We start from the raw sequence: 20,177 nt of genomic DNA on the forward strand, positions 1-20,177 counted from the left end.
ACATTGCTTTTCTGCCAAGAGATCCAGGTTCTGCCCAAACCTGCATGGCCCGGGCAGCCTGCAGGGTCAAGGCTTGCTGGTGGCTTGAAGTCCTGCTGCCATATCCCAGGTTCATAAGGAGGTATAAGGAGCAACTTGGCTACAAATCTAGAGTGGATCTTCACTTTCAGCGCATGGAAGACTCTCAGTTAAACACTCTGCGTGTTTCTACAGTGGTGCCTGGCAGGACATGGGTGGGAGCAGATGAGAAAGAAGCAAAGACGATGGTGTCTTCAGGAGACAGAATTCCCATGAGGTGCCAGCAGTTTTTCAACAGTTTCAGTGTAGGGTTTTTATCCCATGAAGGAGTAGAAACACATGTAGAACTGTTCCTTTGTGGGATAGCTGAGTATAAGCACGTATGGGCACAAGACTGTGCTTTGTCAGCCTAAGCAGGCCAGCGCAGACTCTCTTCAGGCACTTTTTTCATTATTTTTCTCTCTTTTGCTTTTGTATTTTGCAGTTGAACCAAAACCTCCATGACGTCCTGCTGGGTCTAGACAAGCAGTACTCAGGCAATGCCTTTCCCATTAAAGCACAGCCCAGGTCAGTAAGTAATAACTGGAAACAGTGTCTTTCCCTCAGCAGAGGAGGAGGGATGGGCTATGGAACAGGGCGTGTTTCTACTAGGGTCTTGAAACCTCCATGTTGTCAGCTGAGGAGTGATTTGATTGCCTGCACATAGCCAGCCAGTGCCCTCCTTGAAAATCGCTAGAGTATGTCTGAGATTGCACTTGGGCTGGGAGGCATGATGCAGTACCTCCTAGCTTTGTAGGATAGCAGCTGCAGGCCTCAACTTTCACTATGTACCAATATTTAGGCAACTGACTGGCATCTCTGCTGTTCTAAAAGTCTAATTCTGTGCACCAGTCATAACACTGGGTTGCTATTCCTCCTGGGTCTGGTTGCTCTGCACTCCTCCCATTTTTTCCTTCAGAAGCTTCACCCATGTACCTGCAGCTACTGAGCTTGAGGACAAAGAGCCCCTTTGTTTATCCAGCCTTCCCTTTGGCCCTCCAGACTTGGAACATCCTGTTCACCAAAGCCCTCTGTCCCTTCTGTGCACCAAATGGGGATGCGTTGCCTCTGTGTGTGCTGTGGATATAGTTGTAGCCTCACTAATATGAGGCTTTCTGATCTCAGAGCGCTTCCCATCTGCATGGATGCAAGGAGTGTGGGTCCTCCAGTCCTTGAGTTTTCTTTCTGCAGCTGAGTCCATATAGGTTAACTGCAAATCTGCACATTCTGTAGCACCAAAAGGGGAGGGAGAGGTCAGGCTCTGGATGAGGCTGCATCTGGATCCCATCCAAATGCGTGAGTGATGAAACAATGTAGGACTCTGGCTTCCAGCTACTGCTAATCCCACATGCCGGGTGAGCAGGAGCACAGCCTGTGTCCTCAATTGGTGTATTAATGGAGGGAGGAGGTGAAATCAGCAAGAAGTAAGGGCAAGCTGCAGTCAGGGCACAGTGATTTGGAAGGGCTACATCAGCTGTTAAGACCTCTGTGCTCCTTTGACTCTCCTCCCAGCTTTATCTCCAATTGCAGTCATGCATAAAGAGTTGCTTGTCTCTTACTGGCAACGTGTGGTGTTTGCCAACTTTAAAGAAAGATGAAATTTTAGTTAAATTTGGCCCCTGAATTTTGGATTGCTAGCACCAAATTCTCAAGATGCGTCTTGTGAAGATAGTACCTTCTCTTTAAGTTAGCACAAGGTGTCTGTTTTTTAATCAACAGCAAGACTGAAGCCTTATGCAGGGCAGTGGTGCCCATCCTCTTGCTGCCATGCACTGTGTTAATATGATACCAGCATCCACTTGGAAGAGGATAAGGTAGCAGGACAGGTGGAGGCTGGATCCATTGCTTTCCCAGCTCCTTCCTCTTCCTTTGTTTCTTACTCCAGCAAGTGACAGCTGCGCCCAGACATGTCATTGTTGTTGCAGCCTGAAGGTTTTAGCATGAAAGAGTTTTCAATGAATTTATTACCTCTTGTCACGATTCCTGCCCAGAAACTCCTGGTTTCATCTGGAGGTGGAATGAGTGTCTCAGCTGAGATGAATCTTGCCCCAAAATTATTATGTTACCCTTTGCTCAGGGGAATTATAGGAGGATGTATATCAAAGATTTGCCAAGACGATAATGCCTTGCAGGGATCAGGAAATACTGTGAGGCACTTGTCTCTACATCTGTCCTGTCCTTGCGGCTCAGGGCAAGAGTGTGCAGGAGGAAATAGCCCTCACCACTCTGATTGCCTCTTGTGGCCTGTGTTAGGAGCAGGTGCTTCCCTAGCCCTTCTCTGCTGGGAAAGGGGTTGGAGATGGATACAATGGCAGGAAGTTAATGACAAGGTATGAGAAGAGGTGCAGTTATCCTCCTACATCACTGTGGCATTTCACTGACAAATGGGTGGAAGGAGGGTGCTGAATGGGTGCTTGGAAGCTTAACTTTTCCTCCCCGGTTTGACCGTGCTATCCTGTAACGGAAATGATTTGCGTGCCATCCTCAACAGAAAGAAAACTAAACTGTTCGCCAGGCTGAGGAAAAAGATGAGCAGGTACCGGTACGGAGAGCAGCATTTCAATACGTGTTTGATTTAGTTCCTAAAACTGGAGAGGCTGTTGCTGGATTCTTAACAGCCTGGGCACGTATTAACCCTGTGATGGGAGAGGGCTCCTTTGCATGATATGGTGTGTTCATGGCCTGCTGGGACCTGCAGAGGTCTGTGTCTGGATAATTCCATTAACTGCTTGTGTGCCTGGTTTGAATCCTTGCTTCCTTTCCTACATAAGAAGGCGGTGTGAAAGCTCAGGCATTGTCTGCTTGGTTATTTTTGTGCAACTAAAAGTGCGATACTGGGTTGTATGGGGGAAATAAGGCCTAATTTGGTGATTAACAAGATCTAGTTTTACCTAGCAGGGCTTGCCCTTTTGAACAGCTCTGAAATGCTGTACTCTCATTCCCTGTTTGGCCCAGGAGGACCAGTAGGCAGCTCTCACACACAGTCCTGTCCTGTGTACCTGCTGTCTGTCCCGTCCTGTGGTGGGAGGACAGTAACGTGGGAGACGGACAATTCCAGCTTTGCTCTTCACTTGCTCTGTTCCTGAGGATCCTCGCTGTCTTATTCCATCCATTTAAGATTTGTGCAGAGCTGCAGGAAAGGGAAGCCTATGTTGTCCTGTATAAAGGCTAGTATCAGCAGCTTGCCTTTCAAGGCAGCAGTGGCATTGAATAACGGGTTTGCTACAATGCCCAGTTATTGTAGCCAAGGTCAAGGACTCTGACAAGAATGTGCTCTGGGGCAAAGCAGGGATTGCTGCATAATGGCATAGAAACTTCCCCTAATTTGTGTTTTTTCCTACTCTTTGTGTTGATATTCCTTCCATGGTGTGCTTGTATGAAGAAAAAAAAATCCTTATAGTTCTCAAGATGATATTTCGCAAGCAATAAAAGCAAGTGCTGGTGAGTTGGGATCCTTGCTTTCTGATCCCATCTTCCCACTGATGTATCTCTTTGTCTCCACTGTACATCCTGTCTGCAGGGAAGAGAATAGTAATTTCACGGGGAATCTGGGCAAATATTATTTTTTTCCTTAAATGAAAAATATTGAATGATTGTCTCCTGAAGGAGTAGGATTCACAGTGCTTCTCTGTATGTCTGTCTCTGACCATGAGCCAGTGTTGCTGTGACTGCACCAGGAGGTGTAGCACTTCCAGTCATTGTTTGTCAGCCCCTGCAGATGCTACAGCAGAGAGGGAGCTAGTAAATCTCATCTGGATGAGCTCTAACCACAACATCCTCCTCCTGCGCCCACAGAGTCTGCCTGGTGCAGCAGTTAAGGTGCTTGACCCAGGCTGTGCTGGGGGGTTCTGCTGTCAGAGCAGCTGCAGGGGTACAGAGAAATGCACAACCCCTTGTGTGGGGAAGGAAGGTCAAGGACTCAGTTGCTCTTTGATCTGCAGCAAGAATGTACATTTGTGCCCTGGGACACCTGAGTACATAGGTGCTTTTTTCTTTTTCTGTCTCCCCTGCTGCCTCTTTTTTGATGTGGGAATAATTCTTGAGTCTTCAGCCAGCTTTGATGCTTAAATAAATAATCAGAAGCCAATTACTTTTAGCTAAAAGACCCTATCTGAGCCTAAGTTGAGATGCCAAACATTTTTTTTTTTTTTTAACTTGAGAACTTGGCAGGAGGTGGCTTGTCTGTTTTTACCATATTGGAGATTTGGTTCGATCTTTCAGTGCAGGACTGTTAGAAGCACATAGGAGCCCCATCTGCAGATGTTACTCTGCTCTTCAAGAATAATGACCTGTATGAAGAGTCTGGAAGCTCAGCAACACTAAAAGAGACTGGTGGGATTTGGGTTTTTCCTTCAGCTGTGGTAACTGCATTAGACCTTGTTCCTGGCTCTCAACTCTCAGAAGAAAGGTGACACCCCCGTCCCTTCCCTGCATGATATTCCTGGATTTGGCATCACTTCCCAGTTGCTCATGGGGAACTAAAAAAAAAAAAAAAAAGCAACAACAGACTGCACTGACCTTCTTGTTTTGACTTTCTTCTTCTATGGTACTCACATTTGGTCAGTCCCCACACTCATGCTTTTCCCTGTATTTTTTGGAGCAGGCAGTCCCTTCAGAGACAAGGCCCTACCCTGCCCTGTGTAATGCACAGTGTGTGGTTCCCTGTGAAAGCCACGGGATCCTGGTGACAGGTTGATTTGGTGCTGGTCACATTAGCTAAATGCATGCAAAGCAACAAGTGCAGGAATAAAGGTGCTGCTCAGGGGGCTGTAAAAGGCTCAGTCAAAATTAGCACTGGCATTTTCCTAGGGGGATCAGCCAACGCATCAAACAAGCTGTAAATAGCAGTGACTTAATGAGGGCTTTGGTGTGGGGCCCTCTCAGCCCTTGTAGGACGAAGGGAAGAAACTGGGCTGCCTCTCATGTGAGAGTCTTTCACCAATAGATCCCCAAATTAGGTCACTGCCAAACACCACAAGTAAGCCACCAAAACGTCATTTCATGGCCTCTAGAAAATGATCATGAGCTCCTTTCTTATGTGGAGAAATGGCCTCTTCAGTTGCTTAGTTAGAGAAACCTACCTTTGTGTTGTTAGGCCAGCTGGTAGCCAGGACTCCCAGCACTGTCTGGGCATTTGAGAAGTCCTAGAAATCCAGCTGCAGGTCACTGTGTCCTCTTATTATTTCCATCCTTCTGCAGCTCTCATTGTGATAAGGTGTTGTCGGACCCATTCTGAAGTGCTGTGTTAAAGTTCAAGACCTGTGTCTTTAGTGAGGCTGAGCTCAGCATGGTCATTGTGTCCACATCAGATGATGCTGTAATGGTGTTGCCATGGAAATAGTAACAAGATAAGCTTCTCCTGAAATCATTTCAGGATTTCCATGCTGTGAATGAGTTGTGTGAATCCTGCAGTTCCCTGGTAACTCTCGTTTAGAGCAGGACTTCCTTACCTTTGCTCTATGACCGTTACTTCTTGATCTGTAGCACAATCATGGCAATGCCACAGAATCTTTCATGCAACCTACTGTGTCAAAGTGATTTCTGGGGATCTCTTAGGAAGGATACTAGGCATATCCAATCAAACTGGAGAGCTTCAAGGGTTGGTGTGTGTGTTTTTCAGTCCCTCCTCTTCCCTTTTCCCTATTCCTTTCCCCTTTTCTTTCCTTGGTGTGTGTGCCTCTGGTTGAGAGCTACTGGCATAGAACATCACTGATTTTGTTGCATCATGTTTGTGTGCTGCTGGTGTCACTGTTATCAGAAACATCTGACCTGCATGTGGACCTGAGAGCAAGTGCTTTGTGGGAAAATGTGTGTGGGCTGTATGTATATGGGGAGAAAGTGGGAGGGAGGAATGGTTGAGGGCAAAGTGAATGGGGTGGGAAGCTTGAAAGCTGGAATGCTGAGCAGGGGGATATGCTTGCTTGGGAAGGGAGGTTTTCTGAAATGCCTTGCTGTCCCTCCTCTTGCTGCCCTCCTATTTGTGAGTATTTAGGAATGAGGCCATCATGCATGTTAGCAAATGACCACCACACCTCGTGCATCCAAATGTGAGTGGCTGTACATCTACAGGGCTCTGGATGCTCTTGGGAAAGAGCAAAGAAATAATGTGTCCCTCAGGTCTACTTCACGGCAGTTTTTAGTCTGTGCCAGGATTTGTTGTCTCAGGTTGTAGGAAAACATGCCCTTTAACCTTCTAAGAGCTGCAACTTTGTGTTTGTAAATGGAGACAAATATTGCTGCCGGTAGGTGAGGTTGCACAGCCCTTTTGAAATATTCTGTAATATTCTCTTTTCAGCTGTGCACAGTTTTGCCAAACTTCTGCTAAAATATCCCCTACTAGTGTGAGTGCTTCTGCATGACTTGAGATAAGTTACTTTTTGGGGAGCCAAAGCGTTTCAGCTTTTCCTGAGAATGAGGCTGGAAAAGTGAGTTTACCTTTATCCCCATTTAAATTCTCAGATAACCAACTTTTTAGCTAAATATCTCACGATCCCACAGATTGAAGTGCAGACTTGACACTCAGCCAGGACATGCCTTTAGGGAGAGGCATTTGCCTATTGCCATTCCTTTCAAAAATCCAAATCTGGCCAAGTCATGAACCAAAAAATACCATTGGCATATGTTTCTTGCATCTTAATTCTCTGAAGAAGCCTCCCTGACTGTGTCAGAAATGGCCCTGGAAGAAGGACCAGCTGGGAAGGCAACGGCATAAGGAGTTCGTCATTGAAAACAGGCTGAGGAAACTTTCCATGATAGACTTATTAGCTAAAATCTCACTGTTTCTTTGCTGTCTGGAATGATCCGTGAAACCTCAGTCTGCTTTTTCCCTGTTGCAGCTTAGACAGTTTGTACCACCTACCTTTTATTGCTGCCTTAGTTCAGGTGTTGTAGATCTGCATGTGGATCTGTTGGTCACAACCCATACAGCTGTCAGCATGACACAACTCAGAAAATATTTACCTGGAAAAGTTTTAAAGTTTCCTGCACAGGATTCCTTTCCCTATATGCTTCCCTAGAGGTATATTACTTAAAGATAGGCGCTTATATAGTATCAGTGAGAATTAAGGATGGCTGTGCTTTTTTTTTTCCCCTTTTTTCACCCATATCTGATGCAAAATATATTAATGCAGTGGGAATTTATTGGGTAGCCTGCTGCCCAGTCATCCTGCTTCAGTATGTTGGGTGGCAAGTGATTCAGCAAAGACACTTGTCAGAAGCTTGTAGAGGCTTCACATATCCTCAGCATATCTCTGAGCAGTGAAGCAAGCAGGCAGTGGAGACCAATGGTCTGTGCTGGTCAGCTCAACTTCTCCTAGGCTTGGCTCAGACTTCTTTTCTTTTTCTCTCTCTCTCTCTCTCTTTTTTTTTCTACCTCTTTCTCTCTCCCCTTCCTTCAGTGACAGCACCCCAGCGAAAGCAAATAAAAGCCCCTCGCCTCCACCAGATGGATCTCCCATCACCAGCCCTGAGACCAAGACTGTCAACCATGAGCTGGAGCCGTCCACTTTGGAAGCGCCTGGGGCAAGCATCCCAAAGTCACCATCTCAGGTAGCATCCCCATGATGTTGACCGTGTCTCTACCATATGACCAGTGCTCTGTGAGTCGAAGACATTCATCACTTGCTTTTTTTTGGACCTCTTACTGCTGCTGAGCACAGAATATGACATGACGGTTGTTCTCTGTCAGTGGGGGCGAGCATGAGGTTTCTAAGAATGCAAGTTGTTAATTGATTATCTCTGTATTGTGCAGGAAAGAAGCAAGCTGTCTCTGAACTGCCCATACAGGGGTGAGGCCAGTAATGTATTTTGCTGTCAGGTAGGATGGTCAAGAAAATCCAGGGAGAATGTAGCTAGGCAAGGAAGTTTGCTCTTTACATTTGAATTTACCTGTGGAATTCAATTGTCCTGCCTCTTCCCAAGAGCTTCCCTAACTGAGGAGGGTCGGAAGAAGAAAACATGTTTATTTGGATAAGCAGAAGTATTTTGCCTGATGCCTTACTTTAATATAGTAAAAATACTAGCTTTTAATCCATTATTTTAATATTGGGATTAAAAATAAAGGTGTTTATATTATTCTATGAAGAAATTAGCTGGGTAGCAGGGAGAAGACTATGAAGTGGCTTTTGATACCTTTCATGTGGCGTTTCTTAGGCCTTTGCTTGTCCTGTCCTTACATGGGAGACGCCCAGCAGCATGTTTAAAGTGTAGCAGCTGCTTCTTAGCATGTCATATGTTGGGATTTAAGGAAAATAAAACATTTACTTCCTTTCCTCATCCCCTTATTGGTAAATGGGGAAAAAGTGTGGTGGGGAGAAAGAATAAATAGACTAGATTCATGTCTGGTACCAGTCCTTGCATTTCAGTAAGTCAGACAACAAGGAGGAGTCCTCCTGAAAGAATTAAATATGAGAAAGGTTCTGGCCAAACTGGTAAGAAATAGCTATTGCAGCTAAAAATGATGAAAGTAACGCAGGACTTCCTTGCTGTTGTCATATGTAGCGGTATGATTCCAAATCCAGGCCTGTGGTTTTAGGGCTGTCTCCAGTTTCCGGAATAGAGTCTCACAGTGTTTTACTCTGCATCGTGTTTTTTATTTTCAGATAATCTAGAGACAAGAAAAGATATTTATGCATTGGCAAGAGGGTCTTTTCCAGCCTGTCTGATGTGAGAATGCCTGGCTGTATCTCTGCAGGACTTCTCCAGGGTCTCTGCATACCCAGCATTGTACAGCCTAGAGCGCCTTCACTGCCACCACCCAGCCTAGGACCTTAGAGTGGAGTCTGTGTATTTGAAGAGAGAGGATAGTGTATGTCTTTCTAGAACTGCCTTACTGTTTTTTTCAGATCACCATGACTTGGTGGAAATTTGGAACAAGAAATGATACAAATCTTATGAGCTTTTCACTGCAGACTTCACTCCCCCTTCATGTGGATTTGTTTTCCCTTTCCTTTAAATAGTACGCATAAACCTTGTTTTTGCCAGGCTGTGAGTGCTTGCTCATTCACTTGCTGCCTTCCTGCCCACAGGAATGGGGCTGGAGGCCACCCCATGTTGAGCAAGCAGAATATTCCAGCAGAGCTTCTGGAGGGTCAAGGCAAGACTGAAATGGTGTTTTGCAGCGTGTGCTGCCACCGCCTGGCAGCTCTTTCCTACTGTATGTTTAATTCATTTTCCTAGACCTCACTTCAGTGAAGAACAAGAGCTCCGCTCCGTGCTTCCTAGGTGCTAAGAGATGGAGCTGACTCCACAGGGAGGAGAAACAGCTGTTTTGGAATTTCTGTATTTTGGAACGTGACTGCAGCTCTCCGGACTGAGTAGCTTGATGGTGACACAGGACTTGAGGGGTCTAGGAAATTTCAAAGGTTCAACTTTTGCTCTCAGTTACACCTCTGAAACACTGTAAAGGCACTTCTGAAATCAGTAGAGCTGTATTGAATTTTTAGACAGATAAAGCTCTGTGGGATCCAAATCAGCAAAAAGATTTAGGGGATTTTTTCTAGTCAGCAAAGTTCTTCATGCTTGGTGCAGTTTCAGATACAACCTAACATCAATATGCAGTTCTGTTGTCTTTGAGATGGTGTTAAACTGCAGCTGGAAGTGATGCTACGCGTTGTGGAAGTCTCTAAAGACACTAGTGCATAGGAGAGGGGTAGGGGACTATTTTAGAGAAGTAAATGACAGAAATTTCAGAATCCTTTTAGCTTTGAGTTTGTAATTGGAGCCTCCCAGTCTGCAGGGAACTTGTATGGCTGCTTTATTCCAATACAGAAACAGCTCTTCAGAGTTTGATTGGAGCTACAAGAGAGCATTGAGCCTTGGGCACAAGAAAATGTGAAGAGGGTGTGGATCAGCTGATCTAGGGAGGGTCTACCACAACTTCCCACTGGGGCTGGATGTGGTGTAAGGCTGAGTCTTTTACCATGATAAGAGAGTATTAGGGTGTGTCAGTCACAGGATCAGTCTTCATTTTGCTTTCTCTGGGATCTCCGTTTGGGCTGCACTTGTGACTTCATTAGTGTTGATGTTCACTGGTGAAACTGAGAGCAGAGTTGAATCCGCAGCAGTCACGACTTCTCAGGAAATTCAAATGTTCTTCCCCCAAAGTGAGATATGTGGTAAGATGCCATGAAGAATTCCTTCTGACCTTATGGTGTAATTATTAACTCATTGCTGGGCAGATCAGAATCTGGCCTCATGGGCATCCCATGGTAAGACAAACTGAGTCTGGGCTCTTATTCCTGTAGGTATGGTAAGTATTGCAAATGGAGGCAGAACTGGCCTGGTCTATTGAATTGTGTTCTCAGTAACTGGTCTGTTACTTCCTAGTGTTGTTTTTTGTTTTTTTTTTTGAAGGTTGCACATGCTCTAATTATGTATGCATGTCCTGTCAATGCATATTAATTGTGTTACGCTTCTCCTCTGCAGAGGAAAACTTGCCCATAACTGAAGTGTAACTAATGTTGCCAAACCTTCTCTGGAGGCGTGTGGTTGTTTTTTTCTAATTTTGTTTCATTCTGCCCTTCTCCCTTCCTCTCTCTCCAGATGGAGTTGATTGGACCCTTCTCTGTGCCTGTGGTTGTGATTTCCCTCACCTTCAATTTTTGTGGCTAACCTGGTTCCTGTCTCTGGTTTTTTTGGGTGTCGCCGTCTGTGCTGTGGCCGTGTGCTCACTTGCATGCAGTTGAGGAAAGGGCCTCCGGTGCCTCCGCCTCCAAAAGTCACCCCTTCCAAGGAGATCAAGCAGGAGAACATCATCAGTCTGTTTGATGACAATTTTGTCCCTGAGATAAGTGTGACAACCCCCTCGCAGGTTAGCTGCTATGCTCTGCATTGTATTTGTCTGCCTCTGAACTTATTCTTTTGATCTTTCTTCTCTCTGGAGGTGTCAAGCCATGAAACCTGGTCAGGTAAAGGAGGAATGCAAGCTCAGCACTGGACCTCAGAAGGCAAAGGGGGAGATGGGGGGTGTTTTAGAAGACAAGGCGGCTAGAAGGCAGCTTTGGCAAGCATGCAGTCCTTTGAGAGTTTTGGCTCATAGAAGAAAAGGGAGAAATTTAGCTGGTGGAAGATGCCAGAATGTTATCAGTGTGTTTCTATAGTGGCAATATGTGGAGTGTGGCTTCCCTTGCATCCCATGATATCCTTTCTCCAGGCCCAGGGATCCTACGTGTGGATGAAGCATGTCTTTTCTACTTACTCTTGCACAATCCCAAGCATTGACCCTGTCATTTTTGCCTTTTCAGAAGGCAATTTTGTGCTCTTTAGATGGAGGATTTATATTAACTTTTAAAGCCACACATGCACTGGAAAAGCCAACAGGAATTGGTGACTGCAGCTTAGACAGGCAGGACTGTGCCTGCTGTGAATTGAAGGCTCCTGACACAGACTGTCTGTCTTCACCAGCCAGCAGTTCCCATAAGAATACTTTTTTTCCTGTGGTATGACACCTTTTGAAGCCCTAAAAATGGGAACAGCATTTTCAAGCAGTGTGCTTTCATCTTTACTTACATTATTATTAACATCACTGGAAGAGAGGATGCCCACTTGGAAAATTCATTCTGTGTTGGATCTATGAAAATGGATGTTCTTATGTATATAGGAGCCTGACCAGATTTCTGGCTGCATCATGAGATACCTGCATCTGTATTTTTTTATATATATACACGTATACTATACATTTTTTTCCTTAAATGCTTGTTAAAGCACAAGTAATGCCTGTAGCAGTTCTCACCTGTGACTCATTTGCTAACTTTTCTTCATGTCATTCTGCTCCATTGCCTCTGGTTTACCACCTTCCACCTTGCTGCTGAGGAGCCGAGGTAGAGTGCAGAGGGAAGGATGACAGTGTCAGATTTTGCATTGCAATAGATAAAGCTTGCAGAGCAGAGATGATTTGACCGCAGTGTTGGAAGGGTGGGGACCACAGGCAGCTGAGCAACTCTCATTCTCTATACTTCTTTCTCCTGTATCATAATGGACAGCTCTGTCTGCCCCATGGTTTGCATCTTATATTTCCATGTGAATGCCTGCCCTTAGCCAGATGTATTCTGCACCTGATCAGTGGCCTGACCCAGGATGGGATCTGCTGTGACATTGAATCAAATGAAATTTCTGAGGGAAGACTCTGGTTGCCAGAACAATCTTCACCGAAGCACTCAACAGGCGCTAGTGTTCAGTGCATTGCCCAGGGCTGCTCCTGTCAGATGTCTTTGCACCAGTGAGCTTTTTTTGTGGGAGATCTGGGTAAAGGCAAAGGGCGCTAGGCCTTGCATGTAAGTCTTGAGTGACAGGTAAGATACTTCCATGACCAAACCCTTTGGTGTCCCACCACCAAACAAAGCTGAAGGTTGGGATCTGAACGTTCCTGATGGCCTGAGTGTGCTGGAGGAGTGTGCTGCAATGCCATGTTTAAACATACTGGTTGGGGTTTATTGTTTTGAGAAGGGAGAACGTGCTTTGTTGTACTCATGGAATTGCAGATATCAAAAAGAGGAGAGGATGTTCTTAAGGGAGGGAAGAGTCTGAAAGAGAACTGCAGTAAGAGAAAATTAGAGGAGGTAAATATGATGGTGGTATGGGCTGCATGCAGAGGACTTTCACTCAAATTGTGTTGCTATATTCCCCAAGTTCTTCCATGGTGTCGCTATGATGTAATTGTGAAGATCAGCTTTCCAGACTTGGTGTGTTGTTGGAAAGGTAGCTGAATTGGTAGGGCAGGTGAACTTCAGAGATCAATGGAAATGGAGTCATCTCCTCCTGGACTTATATTTAGCTTCAGAGGAAGATCAAAGGAGAATCTTGTAGTGGTTAGGCTAAATCTAAAAAGCAGATGTGATGACGGTTGTTTTGAATACTAAGGGCTCCTTTGTTGTGACTATTTTATTAAAGGTAATTAGTGAATGTGCTATCATTGTCTTCAGCTACTGCATTAATCAGAAAGCTATTTTGTTGACTTTGAAGGGAGCAGCACATGTATGCTGCTTTGGAAGACTTGTGTATGCGTGTTTCTGGGATGCCTGAAATGGAAAGCATTGGAAATTGCATTTTGAACTGGAAAGTAATTTGAGTCCCTTAGCTAGGGTGAGCTGCTGTATTGCGTGTTTTTGTGTCTGGAGGGAACTAGGAGCTTGGGGAGTTAGTTCTGAGCCTTCCTCATTTTTCTAGCTGGATCTATGTTGCTGAGATATGTGGTTAAATAAGTCTGACCTGAGCCTTCAACACAAAGGCAGCTGGAGGAGCTATAAGGTGTAGAGATAAATAGAAGAGACAACCACCAGAAGTGGTTAGTGGCAGTGATCCTTTTGATTGTAACAGGTCTGGTGCTTGCACCATGTGAGCTCATTTGGTCAGATGAGAAGGTGAGTGAGCCTCATGGAGAAGGCTCAGGTTTGGTTTACGGTGGAGCCCTGCTTACTGCCCATGATTATAGGCATTCCACAGTCAGGAGTCACGTCAAGTGTTTGCATTCCCACACTGTCTTCTGTGCTTGCAGCCATAGCACCTGGATATTGCATACCCTGTCTCTACTGTGTGTGTGTGCGTGTCTAACACTCGTACTGCTTTTCTTCCTTACTGCTGCCAAGTTTGATGCCCCTGGGCCATTCCAGGAGGGAGCCAGCCTGTTGGATCTGGATTTTGATCCCATTAAACCAGATGCCACTATGGGGAAGACCCCTACACCTGCTTCCCAGGTTGGTTTATATCACCATTCCCTCTCTCTTCGAAAGTGAGTTGTTGCCAGGGGTGGTGTGACCTGCAGCCACATCAGTGACAGCTTGGACCTGGGCTCTGGGTGGCTGGGCTGGATGCCACCAACTTCTGATGCCCAGTGGATGGGCAACTTGGTCTTCTCTGCTGGATATGTAAGTCCAGTGAGAATCATGTGGTTGTTAGCCAGGCCACAGTCTGGCACCAGTTGTCTGCGGGGTACTTGTGCTTTGCTCAGATGATCTACTGATTGACAACTCGTTCAGCGTAATGTACGTCCATCCATAGATTAACATCCTCTGTATGCTATACGGATTTAAACCATGGGTAGGCATTCAGCCTCTGCTCTATGCTTCTGCTATAAATTGCTCTCAAAGGGATTTTTAATAAACAGACTCTCTGATAATCTGCAGTTACTTAAGATGAATAAAGCTGCAGACAGATACTCAAGTGACATGAGGCCCTTCTTTTTTCTGAGTATAATATAGCCTCTGTTCACAGTAAAGAGGTATCTTCCTCCCTGAACATATTGCCCCACAGTGAAGTATCAAAAAGGAAGATTCATAATTCTGGTCTGGTCTGTACCTGCCCCTGTCCCACCAGAGACAGGTGGACTGCACTTTGTTTTCTTTCTAAGTGCTGGAAACTTTGAAGTGCTTCTGAATTTGACTATTAGCTTTCAGCCAGATATTCCATTTCTTATGTTTGAAATAGGTATTTTTGGCCTGTGGTTTCCATTAAAATTTGTGATAATATAATTTGGATGTTTATAGTGTTTCTCCAGTTAATTGAGATTGTTTGATTCTTCTAAATTAAAATAATGTATCTGCAAAATGCTAGTTATTGTCATCGTTTGATACACACCAAGGTGCCAAACTGCAAGTTCTGGGAACTTTAAATGGACAGATTGGCATTTCGTGACTGCTACATACCCCAGAGTAAGCTGAGTAAGCTTGTTTCCTGTTGTTCTGAATCACCTGTTAAAACTTGAATAATTGCGTATGTTGACATTGGATATGAATATAAATTTACTTTAAAAGGGAAATATTTTTTGCAAGCAATAAATGTTATGCTGAGTGGGATTATAAAAACTGCTCAACAGTAACATATTTGGTGGTGTTACACATTTATTGTTAGTCTCAGAAGTCATTTAAGAGTCTGAAATTTATACTTTGTAGTGGTAACCACAGTACTAAACGTAGCACAAACCAACCCATTTTCAAAGGAGTCAGATTTGCTTTCCGCAGGGCAGGCAATATAGCAGAGAGGTTAAAATATTTCACTGCTGATCCAAAGACACAAGTTGAAGTCTTGCTCTGAAATGACGCCTTGGTTGAGGAGACAAGAGCATATTTAACTCTGATAGAGCACAAACCCATGATTTATTTTTTCTGTCAGTACTGCCACAAATAACTGAATGTGGCTTAGCTGTCTCCCTTCATACCAGAGCTAGGAATAACCCTCACTCAGATATCTTGGTGCTTAATTTGGAAATGCTATGGGGAGGAGTGTATAAATTTGCGCACTAAAAAAAATAAAACATGCAGAGGTAAGTGCTGTTGAATGCGTATGTCTGCTTCAGACTGATCAGTGTCTGTAATTTTGCACTTGGTGAAATAATTGCATATAAACATGTTTTGTTTCTGTTGCTCTTTGACATGCATAGTCTTTACCTTGGGATTTATGGGAGGTAAGAACTTCCTATGACTTTCATCTCATTGTGTACTGTCCATGTGCCAGTGCCATCCCTGCTTGCATCTGTCTCACTTCCCTCTCTGCTTTTCCTCTTTGCACACCTTGAACCAAAGTTTCTCTATATACTGCCGAACCCACTTATACACCTTCCCCGTGAAGCCCTGGGGCAGCCACGTTTGCCACATCTGGCACTGTAGCTTAATGCCTTTACCAGCGAACCACCCCACTGCCTTTCCCTGCTAACTCACTTATCGTTCCCTTGGCATGACACTGTGACCTTCTCCCCAGGCTTAATCCCACTGTGGCATCATCCTCACCCTCCATCCCTCCGTGTATATATTCTGTTGGTCTTGTGTGTGATGCATAAATGTCTCAGGTGCCCTTGGTCCTTGCTGCCTGTACCATTGGGTATATGTACACATTTGAGATTATCTGCATTATTTGCTGTTTGTTGACCATCACTATTAGAAAGGCTGATGTGAAATAATCCAGCCTGTGTCAATTCAAAAACTTAAGTGTAGGGCCAAGGCTTGCTTGTCATCTGTCACAGCCCCAGCTTTGGAGCTTCCTGACAAGGGAAGAGCCTACATGCTCTGCCTGCATCTGAACCTAAACAGGGCTCTCATTTATGCCCTGTAGATGTATCAAGCCTGGGAAGGTCTCAGAGCACTGCAAATCAGCCCACTGGGAGATGCATCAAGCACTGCTGCTTTTGAACCCCTCTGAACAAACAACTAGAAGAAGCAGACAGAAAATGTTTGATCCGGACATTGATGCCTGCAGCTTGAGCTGGCTGTAGCCCATAGAGTTGATATAAGCCTCATGTCCTTGGTTTGTGCCAGGGGGTCAAGTCCTGGACATCTTTCCATTCTCAAAATCCACATTCCCACCTAGACTAAGTACATGGAAGAAAGCAGCTTTACCCTTGCTGAGAGTTTGGCCCAAGGGCTCACAGTGGCCAGTGCCCTCTTTCATGTGAGTCTGTTGAAAGATGTTTCCCTTGAGTGTTTTATCAGCCATCAGTGTTTAACCTGTCATTCCCTTTTATGTGCGTTGTTAGTCTGCCTTAGAAAGAAAGGAGTCTGTGTATTGGCACTTTAGTTGCCATTCAAGTGGATGGGCAGTGGGTGAGGTATGGTTGTATGTGGTGTAGTCTAGGGTGCAAAAGGTATTTGAGGCCATTTCTCCCATTTTGGAAACTGGTTTCATCCAAAGGACAGTTTAATCAACTGGGGAGTGCTGTTATGGCAAGATGCTCTCACCTGAACATACCATACACTGTTAAAGGACAGAGCTCCCTATATCTGGGGAATTCTCTTGCTCCTCAAGCCTTCTGAAGTGTTTTTGCTCTAATGTTGTTCTTAGGTGTTGATGAGAGATTTGTTGGATGTTTACATAGTCCCGTATGCTGTGGGGTTAATAACTGTAGAAATTTGGATGCAGGAGAACTTGCTTAATTCTGCAGACAAGTAAACTTGTGTTTTGTGTGTGTGATGCTGCTGTTGGAATAAACAAAGCTTTCAAACCTGGCAGCAGCAGTGAGCAGTTCTCCCTCGTCTTCCCATGACTGCAAATGTTTTTATAGACTTTGGCATGCCTACAGGTACATAAAATAGAAAAATAAGTAGCTGACATGAAAATGCCTTTTGTTGAAATCCAGGGAATTAATTCAAATCCAATTTCTCTGGTTATTAAATACTGTTTTTGCAAATCAGCTGCTTTAAAGAAATGTGTGGCTCAATGTGAGCTGCTTTTCACCTGTCTGCATAAAAATCATGCTTGGCCAGATAGAGTTGTGCTGGCACCTGTCCCAGTTCTGGTTTCACTGAGTCCAGATAAAAAGCAACCTGGGAGCAAATCTAATTAAACAGGAGAAGCCTTTGTAGCATTTAATATGCATACATTTACCTTAGCACTGCCAAAGCTGCTCTGGGAATCGTCTGCTGGATGGGATCAGGTCTGCTATTTATAATATGGTCTGGCAGCATAGGCCTGTGGGCATGCTGATGGGGGGACAGGAGGAAGGATGTGCCAGCAGAGGAAAGCATGTGTTAAATGGCACCATTGGAGCAGTTGAATTTTAAGTGATGGCTTTTGGTTAAATCAAGGTATTTTTTTCTTGATTATGTCTGCTGTTATTAGGAAACCACTTGGAGAGCTGTGCTAGCGTGTATCTAGTACTCGGGTATGGAGTTGGGGTTACCATGGCTGTTGCTTTATACAGTATGTGCATCCTTTGGCCTGGCCAGGTTAATTCAGAAAGTGTTGGGGTTCACTGGCCTGACTGGTGCTGTGCATCTGCTCCAGTGCAGGCAGAGGCAGCTTGGCTTGGTGTCAGCCCAGGTATGATGAAGGAAGATGGAAGAAAGATCTGTGTGTTGTCTTGCTGGACAGTGTTCTTAAGAGGATGAGGAGACCTGCCTGTCTGAAGGATAAGTTTGGGATCACCCCACAGACTGTGTTTCTGGGCTTCAGTCACTGTGGGTTGGCTTGGAATGTCTGCAGAGCCCAGATTCAACAAAGTTATCTGGGTTCCCAGGGAAACTAGTGAACACTGGGGGGGTTCACTGATCAGTTGAACCTGGGCCAGAGTGCTTCTTTAGGGCTGGGACTAGGAGAATTGCAACAGTGGGATATCTGGACGATGCTTTGCTTTGAATATGGTTGCATTTGGAGGTACGTGTGTTTACCAAATATATGAAACATGCATGTATGTGAAAATTTGTTTATTCCCATGTTAAAAATGGGCAGTGTCTGTATTAGCAGTCTCTATTGTGCAAGTTTAAAGCAGGAATCTAGGTAAATTATACAAAGAGGTGTGTATGATATGGTTGAATAAATGTAGATTGGTGGTGAAGACTTTCAGGCATTAAATTAGAAAACAGACCTTACTAGACCCCTGAGATTCTTGTCAGGAGTCTTTCTAATGCTGTCTGGCTGGAAGCATTAATGCTGCCAGATCCAACTTAATTGCTATGCTGCTGCCGTTTCTGGGAGTGGCAAATGAATGTATTTTTGCATTAAAACAGAGCTAGCCCAGCTTGAGGTGTGGGAGACCAAAAGCTTGAAGTTCTGGACGAGTACCACAGCTCGTTCTTTGCTGTGCCTGGAAACTTCAGTGTCCATTCTCCCAGGAACAATCTCTGCTGGGCAGTGGTTTATAGGTGATGCTGAATAATCCTTCCTGGTGGAGGTAGCTTTTGTGCATTAGATTCTTCTCTCCCCAGCATGTAAGACACCATGCAGAATAGTAATAGCAAATTCTTACAAGCAGAATCCAAATTCATGACTCTTTGGGCCTGTCCAAAATCAAATTGGATTAATATCAGCATAGTTTTCAGTTGAGTTTGATTGAAAGCTAACATCGTAATGTTGTTAGATCCACACGAAGTTCCACATCTGGACATGTTATTACCATGCTCTTCTCTTTCTGGGATTATTTGAAGGCATAAATGTTCCTTTATTGTTGGTGCTTGGAAAGAATCTATTGAGAGATCCTCGTGTGTTGGCATGTAAGCAGTCTTGTGTATTCACATACAAGCGGAAATCTAGATGTAATAATAGATACTGTATATAAGTCAGTAAGTTACATCCTGAAAAGAAAGGCATGCAGGTTCTGGGAATTGCATTGTTTCTTCTGGAGTATTGCCTGTTGTGTGGCTGAGAAAGGGAATTCAAGCTTTACTGTGGTTTCTCTAAGCTGCAGGGAACTAGGGATGCAAATGTAGTGAGAGCTGAAGTTCCTCACCTGTTTGTCAGCAGATGGCAGCAGTCAACCTTGTAGAGAGCACTTGTACAGACTGAGCTGTACTTTCTGCACACAGACATGACAATAATGAGAGTAACTCTCCACCTGAATGGCTTCTGTATTGCAGCCTACAGAAGCAGCCCATGCAGGAGCTGAAGCAGCTGGATCTGAAGCAGCAGCTGGAGCTGAAGCATCTAAAACTGAAGGTGATTCAGGATCGGTGAGTACCTCAAGAGAAAGTATTTGCTTCTCTCCACCACTTCTCTTTGTCATACAGCTGACGTATGGGAAGCTAGGCTGAGAAAAGAGGTGTGCAACAGCTTGGAAAGCATCCCTGGCGCTTCAGCAGTTACAGTGGTGTTATTCAAAGGCCAGACTTAGCTGTTTTGTTTTCCCTGTGTGATACTTAGGGATAGGCTCAGCTGGAAGATCTTTAAAAAGAACCACCTGTTTGTTCATGTCATGAAGCCAGCCCACAGCCCCTTCTACATTAATTTTGCATCATCTGATGGGCCCCTCCTTGCCCACCATTTACTTTATACCAACCCTGAGCTCTGCCTATGTCTCCTGAATACCCAAGTTTTCTCTTTTGACACTATCATGTTTTTGGGGACTGGAGTAGGTCCCATCTTATGGCTGCTGTGGTTCTTATAGATTGGCACTTGCAAGTTGTCAGTTCTTCATGGACTTTACAAGAACTGCTTTGTGACTGCATTAAATGGAAAATGCTGGGAGTGTGGTCCCAGAAAGATACTCTAAATCCTCCTTGACCTTTGCAACCATAAGCAAAGGCGGGCAGCATTCACCTCCTCTGTCTTTGCTGTCCTTTAGGGTGTTCTTGTCACTGCTGAGAAAACCCACTGAAACTGTGGATAGAGTTGGGATTCCCAAATAGGTTATGGCTGGTTTTGGTGTGGATCCTTCAGTACGGATCAATGAGATGCGCAGCTTGGATTGTCCTTTCTCAGTG

The 20,177-nt window shown here is 44.7% G+C and overlaps 1 protein-coding gene across 7 annotated transcripts in view; it reads left to right on the forward strand.

The window, feature by feature from the left end:
• Window positions 1-20,177, forward strand: part of BIN1 (bridging integrator 1) — an 89,181-nt gene that overhangs the window by 61,041 nt on the left and 7,963 nt on the right. For 3 of the 7 annotated variants that reach the window (XM_021397523.1, XM_021397525.1, XM_021397529.1), the window contains 6 exons: window positions 503-585; window positions 7,455-7,605; window positions 10,739-10,867; window positions 13,641-13,748; window positions 15,431-15,454; window positions 19,335-19,427. In XM_021397523.1, the coding sequence (XP_021253198.1) occupies window positions 503-585; window positions 7,455-7,605; window positions 10,739-10,867; window positions 13,641-13,748; window positions 15,431-15,454; window positions 19,335-19,427 (588 nt within the window). The remainder of the gene's footprint in view (window positions 1-502; window positions 586-7,454; window positions 7,606-10,738; window positions 10,868-13,640; window positions 13,749-15,430; window positions 15,455-19,334; window positions 19,428-20,177) is intronic. The other 4 variants (XM_021397528.1, XM_021397530.1, XM_021397524.1 and 1 more) reach the window with 3 other exon arrangements.

This window comes from Numida meleagris, chromosome 5 (assembly GCF_002078875.1).
Source record: "Numida meleagris isolate 19003 breed g44 Domestic line chromosome 5, NumMel1.0, whole genome shotgun sequence".
NCBI classification, from domain to species: domain Eukaryota; kingdom Metazoa; phylum Chordata; class Aves; order Galliformes; family Numididae; genus Numida; species Numida meleagris.